At 47.8% G+C, this 10000-nt stretch overlaps 2 protein-coding genes across 6 annotated transcripts in view; both read left to right on the top strand.

The window, feature by feature from the left end:
• LOC113058822 (serine/threonine-protein kinase SIK3 homolog) overlaps positions 1-9913 on the top strand; it is an 18899-nt gene extending 8986 nt beyond the window's left edge. Inside the window, exons 10-25 of one of the 5 annotated variants that reach the window (XM_026227064.1) lie at positions 56-124; positions 297-406; positions 939-1089; positions 1182-1334; positions 1912-1985; positions 2522-2632; positions 5166-5307; positions 5393-5488; positions 5895-5956; positions 6042-6151; positions 6230-6491; positions 6852-7555; positions 7679-7839; positions 7985-8114; positions 8192-8322; positions 8928-9913. In XM_026227064.1, the coding sequence (XP_026082849.1) occupies positions 56-124; positions 297-406; positions 939-1089; positions 1182-1334; positions 1912-1985; positions 2522-2632; positions 5166-5307; positions 5393-5488; positions 5895-5956; positions 6042-6151; positions 6230-6491; positions 6852-7555; positions 7679-7839; positions 7985-8114; positions 8192-8313 (2457 nt within the window). In that variant the 3' untranslated portion in view covers positions 8314-8322; positions 8928-9913. The remainder of the gene's footprint in view (positions 1-55; positions 125-296; positions 407-938; positions 1090-1181; positions 1335-1911; positions 1986-2521; positions 2633-5165; positions 5308-5392; positions 5489-5894; positions 5957-6041; positions 6152-6229; positions 6492-6851; positions 7556-7678; positions 7840-7984; positions 8115-8191; positions 8323-8927) is intronic. The other 4 variants (XM_026227065.1, XM_026227066.1, XM_026227067.1 and 1 more) reach the window with 4 other exon arrangements.
• The window catches only part of LOC113058824 (START domain-containing protein 10-like), a 122197-nt gene that overhangs the window by 17840 nt on the left and 94357 nt on the right, over positions 1-10000 (top strand). The gene's annotated exons all lie outside the window — the stretch shown is intronic.

Below are 10000 nucleotides of genomic sequence, written 5' to 3'. Positions count from 1 at the left end.
TCAGTGCATTAGACCAGCGTGGAGCCGACTGATCTGTGTGTTTGTGTGTGTCCAGCAGGATCAGAGTAGTGTTATGACGGTTCCACAGGTTCAGCTCATAAACCCTGAGAATCAGATCGTCGAGGTGAGCGTCATACTGCTTTCAGCTCTCTGCTCTCACAATCACTGAGGATAAATCTAATGTACTGATTTACAGTGAATACAGTGAATTTACAGTGTGAGGATGCAGGATGGATTGTTCTTGACCCTGTGTGAGTGTGTGTGTGTGTGTGTGTGTGTGTGTGTGTGTGTTTCAGACGGACGGGACGATGGCTCTGGACAGTGATGAGGGAGAAGAGCCCAGTCCAGAGGCGATGGCCCGATACCTGTCCATGAGACGACACACTGTGGGCGTTCCCGACCCCAGGTACCACACATCCCAACCAGTGCCTAAAGCCCCTCCCTCTTCACCAAACCACTCCTACCTACCACAAGTCCCTCCCAGTTCACACTAAACTCCTCATCTAATTCAAGTCCCTCCCACATTAAACTCCTCCTACCAAACTCAAGCCCCTGCTAATTTTCTCTTAACATCTTCCATTTTACCCAAGTCCCTTCCAGTTCACTGTAAACTCCTCCATTTAAATCAGGTCCCTCCCAGTTCACTCTAAACTCCTCCCATTTTAGTAAAGTCCCTCCCAGTTCACTCCCAGTAAATCCAGCTCCTCCCAGCTGCTTGAAGTCCCTCCCATTTCAGTTTAAACAGTTCATTCTGAACCCCTCAAACTTAACTCAAGTCACTGCAACTTAACCTTCTCCCACTGAACCCAAAACCCTCCAAATTCACTCTGAACTCCTCCCACTTTACTTAGGCCCCTCCCACCTAAACCAAGCTCCTCCCAGTTCACTCTAGACCCCTCCCACCTTCCCCCAGCACTGATGTTGTGTGTGTTTGTCAGGGCTGAGCTTCAGGAGGATCTTCAGAAACTGGCTCCTGGGTTTCCGCGTGTGGCCCCTCAGCCGCCCTTCCCTCCGCTGGTGCCCACCATGGCACAGATGCATCTGATGCCGACCCCGAACCTGCAGCCCACGCAGCAGCTGGAGTACAAGGTAAAGCACACACACACACACACACACACACACTCATATATCAGCTCGGACACCGGCTGACCCTGAGATCACCTGATGTGTGATGTGTGCAGGAACAGTCTCTCCTGCAGCCGCCCACCCTGCAGCTGCTGAATGGCATGGGTCCTCTGGGCCGCCGGGCGTCTGATGGAGGAGCCAACATTCAGCTTCACGCACAGCAGCTGTTGAAGAGACCGCGCGGTCAGTCCCCGCTGGTCACCAGCCCGGTGAGACCATCACTGTTTGTTGTTGAAATAGACATTTAAACTGTTTTCTTGACCGATTTATTCAAGCGTACTTTAAATAAAGAACAGGTGACCCACAATATAATGAGATATAGTAATCAAAATACTCTCTTTTCTCTGGTTTGTGGTCATTGAATGTTTAAATGTGATGTTATGTGGTCTTCTGAAGCTGTTTTACGGACGTGTTTTCGCGGTTGAATCACTGATTGAGTGATTCCTTGATTCATGATTTAGATGTTCATTCATGTTCAATGTTGTAATGAGTAGGAAAGAGGACGAGACGATCGCTTCACTGCGGCATCTGTCAGCACACAAACCACAGTCATTATTGATTTTAGTGTTAAAACTGACCCAGAATCTGTTTCATATAAAAAATAACAAAACACAAAGATTATGATTATTTCAGTGAAGATTATTAGATTTATTAGAAGGTAAAAGATCAAACTCGGGATTTAAGAATCAATATGATTTCATCAAAATGAAGATGGAATAAATGAAGTGTATGGTGAGGTCTGAAGGAGCTCTGTGATGATGTGAGACGTGTTTCTGTGTTCGTCAGCATCCGATCCCAGCCGTGACTCCGGTGGATGAGGAGGGGTCCGACGCTGAGCCTGATCCGGAGGCCGTTCAGAGGTACAGCAGTGTGTGTGTGTGTGTGTGTGTGAGCTGCTGTGTGTGTGAGCTGATGTGTGTGTGTGTGTGTGTGTGTGTGTGTGAGAGCTGCTGTGTGTGTGTGTGTGCGTGTGTGTGTGTGTGAGAGCTGCTGTGTGTGTGTGTGTGTGTGAGCTGCTGTGTGTGTGTGTGTGTGTGTGTGTGTGTGTGTGTGCTGCGCTGGGAGCCGCGGGTCTCTCTCAGTGAAACACTAAACACTGCAGCGCTGCTCTGGGGGTCTCTCTCTGTCTCTGTCTATCCATCAGCATCACTTTTTAAAACGACTCTAAATCTTCCAGAGTTCCTCTTCTAAAGTGCTACTAAAGTGACCTCTGACCTCTCTCTCTCGTGCCAAATGATGGCAGACTTCCCTTCTGTGGCTTTGCTTTTGTCTAATGGCTTTGCTAAAGCTAGCGGTGGGGCGAGCTCTGATTCTGTGTGCCGATTGGGTGTGTGGCCCTCCAGAGGCTGGAGGCAGCCAATCAGAGCGCTGATCCGTGCTGCTTCCTGTGGTTCAGGTATTTGGCGAACAGTTCCAAGCGGCACACGACACACGGCACGGGCCCCGAGCTCTCGGCAGAAACACAGAGAAACCGGCAGAGGGGCTGGAGCCCTGAGCAGCACAGCCGGTGAGGGCTGAACACACACACACACACACACATTCTCAGTAACACACACATATTATATACACACAACCCTAACCCTACTGCACTGAATACTGTTGCTCCACTGAAGCCTAGAACGCAGAACACTAGATCTAGTCCTCGTCCTGGGCTTCTATGTGTGCTCCAGACAAGAGTGAAGGAGCCCTGGACACAGGTGGAAGAAGGATGGGCTTCAGGTTTCTTATCAAGTTTTAAAAGCTTGTCTAACCACCTATCGAAAGTCTGTCGGTTATGCAAAAACTCAAAACTTTTCAAATTTGATGGCAATGAATGCAAACAGGCCAAGGATATTTTCTAAAACTCTAACTCAGTTCTTGATCCAGCATCCACACAGATCTCGAGACGGTGTTCAGATACCAGATCTCTCCTCTCTCCTCCTGACATGGATCGTTCTCACCCGATCATAAACAGTTCTTTGACTAGTGGGGTTTCCCCAGAGTCCTTTACACGCTTCTGTACAGCCACTGATAAAAATATCTCACCTTGATCCATCTGTTCTTATTAACTACCGGTTGATCCCTAAACTCCCATTTATTTCTAAGGTTTTAGAGAAAGCACAGTTTACTCATTACCTGGATGCTTTTAACTTTCTGGATAAGTTCCAATCTGGTTTTAGAGCACTTCCCAGTACAGAGTCAGCCTTGCTTCAAGTTATGAAGGATCTTTTGTTGTCCATTGATTCGGGGTCACTCTAATTCTGTCAGATTTGAGAGCAGCCTTCGAGACTATTGACCATGACATCCTCTTGAGTCGACTACAGTATGTAGTAGGGGTTCAAGGCACGGCATTACAGTGCTTCACCTCTTATTTAAAGTGTAGGACTTTTTCAGTAAATATGGGGTTGTTTTCCTCACCTTCTGTGCCCGTCCCTTATGGTGTTCCACAGGGTTCTATTCTCAGCCCTTTATTGTTCTCACTCTACATGCTTCCCTAGGCTCCATTCTCCAGAAATATAATATTAACTATCATTGCTACACTAATGACCTCTAACATTACCTTCTAATCAAACTTGAAATTGACTTTTCTTGACAAACTTAGTTTTGACGAAGTGAGAACTTGGATGGCTAATCATTTTTTTTATCTGAACACTGACAAAACTGAGTTGTTTCTGCTAGGCCCCGTTGCATTCAATACTACTCTTACAAGTGGGTTAGGCTCCCTTAGTGATAACTTACAACCTCAGGTAAAAAATCTAGGGGTCCATTCGACTCATTACTACAACTTGACAAACATTTAAACACGGTTGTTAAGAGTAGCTTCTTCCTCCTCAGATCTGTTGTAAAAGTAAAACATTTTCTCTCTCGAAACGATCTCGAAGTTGTCATTCACACACTTATCTCTTCCAGACTGGACTCTTGTAACTCTCTGTGTGTCATATACAACCTCTTGGTCATTAAGATCTTGTAAGCAGCTTCTTTTATCTGTCCCTGGTTCTGGCTGTAAATCCAAAGGTGACTGAGTTTTTTCTGTTGGTGTCCCTAAACTCTGGAACAGTTTACCCCTCAGTATCAGGGTGTTGTTCAAGTTATGCTCTAAAAATTATATTGACTTGACTAAAACATCAGTCTGTGCTCTATATCTGCAGTGATGTGTGTCAGTGAGATCTGATGTGAATGATCCGCACATATAACACAGTGATGGAGAGCTGGAGAAATAAACTCTCCTCAGAAGATGTGAGATGTTCTGGAGGCTTGTGAAGATCATTCCTCCGCTGAGGAACAGTGAAAGTAAAGCTCCTCAAAAGATCCTGAGGATCAGATTTGAGACTCTAAAACATGATTGATGGAGAATCAAGTAAAGCTGAGCTGCTTCAGTCCAGGAAGAGTTCATCTGGAGATATTACTGACCTTATTCTCACCTTTACTTGATCACAATCAGGAGAGATCTGACACCAGAAGCTGGATGCTTGTATAGTTACACTGAAAGAGCTCTGACTCATAAATGTACAAATATACATGTATTTAAATGTGAAAAGCATTGCTCTGATGGAGAAACCCTGATAGGAATGACATCATGTCACTTCCTGTCTGTGGAGGAAATGCGGTGTGAGGTCACTGCGCCCCCTGCTGGACGCACGGTGACCCCTGACCTGACCTCATGGTGCTAGGTTTGACCTCTGACCTCTGAGATGTTGCCGTTCACATCTGATCAGAGACTGTGTCTCTATCTCTGCATATCTGTATGCATACTATACTGCAGGAGTAATGTTAGTAAGCAGCTGGAGGAGCTTCCCATAAAGCCTCAGTGCAGCGAATACTTGTGTGTTTTCTCTCTAGAAGGTCGGCATGAAACATGAAGCTGATGTCCAGTCAATTTGTTCATGTTGTGTGTTTCACTGAGAAGATTAAATTAAACCAGTGAAACCTGTCTGTTTGTTCCTCCGGAGCGCACGTGTGTTTGAAGCAGCGCACTGATGATGTTGTGTGTGTGTTAGTGTGGCTTCAGATCAGACTCTGTCAGTTATTCCTCATTAACGGAGAGTGTTTGTGTGTCTCAGGCCGTCGTATAAAGACTGTAACACTCTTCACCTGCCGATGGAGCGCTTCTCTCCCGTCAGACGCTTCTCAGACGGAGCCGCCACCATCCAAGCCTTCAAGACCCAGCTGGAGAACAACAGCCTGATCCGACAGCTCAAACAGGTGCGGACGCGCAGGAACACGCGTGACCCTCGTCATGTGACATGTGCTCGCTCGGTGACGTGTGTGTGTGTGTGTGTGTGTGCAGGAGTGCGAGCAGCTTCAGAAGATGTACGCGGCTCCGCAGGACGAGCGTCTGATGGAGCACACACAGCAGCAGCACATCCTCTACCAGCAGATACAGGTCTCCTCTACACCACACGCTGTAGAAAATGAGATTTCTAGACCTAAGAAAAGTCATTGGAATGAATAAAACCTTTAAACACCATGGCTATATGTATAATAACAAGTATACATCTTTCTAGTGATGCCAAGCTTTAGAACTGTATCAGACTGAAACTGATCCTGTGAACGACTGCAGATTCATGAAGAGCAGGAAGAACATTCAGATCTGCTGGAATCATCAAATTTACTTTCTATTCTGTTTTAGCGACTTATTTTAATAAACGCATGCTCTGTTTTACTGGTCATTACAGCAGATTAACAAGAGGCCTAGGAATTGTATTGTGGATGATGGAGTCAGAAAGGCTAAATACACTCCTGACTGTAAGTATAAAGGGGTCATGACATTGTTCACTTCCTGTTTGCAGGCCCTGTCTTTGGGACATGGGGAAAACCAGCCCAGCAGTCACCTGACATACCAGCTACAGAGGTACACACACACACACACACACACACACACACACACACACACACAGATGTTCATATCTTCAGTGTTGTTGTTCTGTCTCTCTCAGGTTGCGTATTCAGCCCTCCAGTCCTCCTCCTACACATCCCAGCAACCACCTCTTCAGGCCAGCCAATCAGAGTCCTCCTCCGGGCGGTCAGGGGATGATGCAGGCTCATGGTCAGTGTGGGTCAGCTGGATCTGTCGTGTGAGTTACAGAGCCTCTCGTGGTGTTCACATCTTAAACTCCTCCCACAGGCGGGGCATCTGCGGTTCAGTTTCAGCATGGCTCCGCCCTCTACCAGTCTCCCAGCGCCAGCCCTCCCCCCACCAGCCTCCCCCGCATGGCGCTGTCCAATCAGCAGCCTCCGCCAGGCTCCGCCCACTCACAGCAGCAGGTGACCATTCAGGTGCAGGAGGTGGAGCTCGTGGGCGGAGCCCAGCGGCAGGGTTTCCTAGCCACGCCCACTCACAGAGTTCTGGGGAAGCAGCTGAGCGCTGATAACGCGGAGACACACAGGTGACACGAGCGCCCTAAACACCTGTTGCTCTCATGTCACCATCGTTGTGCCCCTTCCATTTCTTTTAAGCTTTTTGGTTGTTATAAAAAGAATCAAATTATTTTATGTTCTTGTACATTTGAATCTGAGCTGTTTATGTTTGTGTAAATGCAGTTCAGCATGTTTAGTGCTTGGATATGATTTAAATTAATCTGTCGTGGAAGTGATTTGTGTGAATACTGAGAGATACTCCCATACGACAGTATATGAGTCAACACGAAATCAACATTCAACTTCTAAAAACTGTACATTACATTACATGGAGGTGTGGTTATGCTAATTAGAGTCACAGTCTTTCTTGTGTTTTGAATGTGTTGCAGTCGCAGTTTGAGTCGCTCCCACACTTCGGCATACGAGCAGTTTAACCCACACATGTTTGGCGAGGGAGTTGTGAGCGGCGTCATCGGCTCCTATAACCCCTACCTGCAGGGGGCGTGTCTGAAGGTGCCGGGGCTGGAGGGCTATCAGGGCTACCCGTCTGCACTGCAGCAGGCTCTGCTGTCACCCACACCGCTGGAGTATCGTCCGGCCCAGCAGCACGTCACACCCACCCTGCAGGGGCTGCTCTCGCCACGCCACTCGCTCACGGGTCACACTGACCCCCGTCTGCCTCCCCACGACCTCGCCGCGCTGCTCAAGCGCCAGAGCCCCCGCCCGGCCCCGCCCCCTGCCACGGCCCCGCCCACCAACCCACAGGACTACGGGGAGATGCTTCTGCTGCAGCGACTGGGCCAAGCTGCCGAGAGCTTAGAGCCCGCCCCTCCACAAGCCCCGCCCACACAGCACTACCATCACCTTCTCCAAATCAGGCCCCCGGCCGAGTGCCCGGCTCCGCCCCTCCCTCACTCTGAGAGCATGGAGGAGGATGACGAGATGCCTGCCTATCACGAGGGCCTGCTGGCCAAAGCTGCCGCCCCCTGCGCTGAGGGACATGAGCTGCTGGCTCCGCCCCCTGGCAGCACGCCTCCATACTCCTCCCCCACACACAGACACGCCTACATCCACAGCTCCACGCCGCACAGAGGTACAGCAGCATTCACTCTCTGCTTCCTTGTTTGCTTACAATATTGCCAAAGACAAAATGACATGAATGAAATGTGTGTATGCTTCTGTTGATGTTGTTATTTGTGCTGCTGCTGGTGTTGAGTGTGTCGTTGTGTCTCAGAGGCGTGTGCTGATGCTGCAGAGTGTCCGGTGATGGAGGGAGATCACAACGGCTACAGCTCACGCTCCGCACAGAGAGACACTTACAGACCACGAGCGTCATTACAGAGACACCACACCATCCAGACCTGCGACGACGCTTACGTATGTGTGTGTGTGTGTGTGTGAGAGTGTTTGTAAGAGTGAGTGTATGCATGTGTGTGTATGCGTGTGTGTGTGTGTGTGTGTGTGTGTGTGTGTGAGAGAGACTCTGCTCCAGCGTTGACCTCTTGACCTCTTCTTCCTGTAGGAGCAGGCGGAGCCCATGTCTGGAATGAGCTTATTGGCTGGCAAGGCGCTAAGCTCCGCCCGCATGTCAGACATCCTCAGCCAATCGTCTCTGACAGGAAGCCAGCAGCTGCAGCAGAGGGAGGGGTCAGGTGTGTAAACGCACACTACAGACACACACACACACACACACGTTCTCTCTCACACTGACGATGTTGTGTGTGTTTAGTGTGTGACGTGGAGGCAGACGTTCACCCCGCCGCGTGCTTCCCTTCCTCCTGCACCAGTGACATGCTGCTGAGCTACAAACCCCCGGATCTGCAGTACAGCGTGGAGCAGGCCGGGGTCTAGTGAACACAGGTAAAACACACACACACACACACACACAATGATGATTTCTGTGTGTTTTGAGAAGTGATTAGACCTTATTCAAGGCCGTTCAGACAAGATGAAATAATTATGACCATAAAGAGATCGTTTGAAACATGATGCTAAATTTAGAAGAGAAGCAAAGTTCACATCTCCGCTTTAATGATGATGACACAGAGAAGCAAGATCATTGAAATCACTTTCAGAATGATGATTTCCAGCTGATGAAAGATTAAAAACATCAACAGCCAATCAGAATCCATCTGGATTTAAAGGTGCAGTATGTAATACTGACAGCTAGTGGTTCTAAATCAGTACTGCAGCCTAAATTCAAAATATCAGAGACCTGTTTCTCCTGTTCCTCTCGATGGTCACATGGGTGCCAGATGGAGGACACAGAGCAGAAACAAGTGTGATTGACTCTTGATGAGTTGATTGATCTGTGTTTAATATTTAGGGTTAGTTAGTTATGACTGACTGTAGTGATGTTACTCTAATAATCATCAGAACACAGTGTGCTGGAGATGTGCTGGTGCTCGTGTGAGTGGGTCACGGTTCGTCTGACTCTTTAACGTGTGTTTGTGTTTCTCTCTCAGGGGTGTATTTGCTGTATAAAGCTCTTATCGTCTGCTGTGTTGTGCTGTCATGCCAAATCCTCATCGTCTGTCTGTCGGGTGTCGTGGGTGTGGCCTGCACGCAGGGGGCGGAGCTCTCGGCTTCCTCTTCCGCTGGGAGTGCCTCCGATTGGCTGCAGCCCAATAATCATCCGCCCCCCCCACCCAAACCCCTCCCACCGTTGCCATAGCGACGCTCTGGTGCAGGCAAACACAGAGTCTTATATAAACACACACACACACGTCATTACCAAACGCCACAAACCCAAAGTATTGGACGTGAAGCCTGTGCTGCTGCGGATCATTCCGGTCTCCATCCACAGACGACTCTCACTCGCTCTACACTCTCTTCACCTCTGCTTTGATTTTTAACACATTTTTATGGCTAATGTTCTCTAGAAATTATGACCATTATTGTTCTTGTTTTCTGTAAAATACATTTTATGGTTATGACATTATTAAAAGAATGACGATTATTATTAAAACCGTGCTATGTTGCGAGAGAACTGCTGCGTTTGTTTCCTCACGGTGACTTTTGCACTTTCAGTTTTTGTGGTTTTTGTTTTGCTTCTCCTCCCGGTTTATTGCTCTCCTCCTTCACTCCATCCCTCCATCCGTCTGTCCACAGGTGCATTGTGGGTAGTCTGACAGATCCTGTACTGCTCACAGACAATCTTTTCTGTTTCAGAGCTTTATTGGTTATTTTTGTGGATGTTGTTGGGATAGTTTTTGTATATTGTTGATTTTACGGTTTTATTTGTGTTCTGATGTACTGACAGACTTTCTCTGAGTTTAAACCCAAACGCTGTGATTGGACGATTTCTTCAGTCTGACCGGTCCAGTAGCGGTCATGTGATCGTGTGAGAGTCTGATGAAGAGAGCCATCATCCTCCTCATCCTCCATCTGTCCATCTTCTCTTTTCCTTCAGAGCTTTGTCACTTTCTTCCAGGTTTTTTATTTTTTTTGCTTTCTGTTTTTGGAAAAAAATACTAAAGTGCAACAACAATGGTTAAAAGAATCCAAATAAACTGAGAGAAATAATAAATATATATAA

This window comes from Carassius auratus, chromosome 40, assembly GCF_003368295.1.
Source record: "Carassius auratus strain Wakin chromosome 40, ASM336829v1, whole genome shotgun sequence".
In the NCBI taxonomy this organism is placed as follows: Eukaryota; Metazoa; Chordata; class Actinopteri; order Cypriniformes; family Cyprinidae; genus Carassius; species Carassius auratus.
This window is presented reverse-complemented; position numbering and strand designations above follow the sequence as displayed.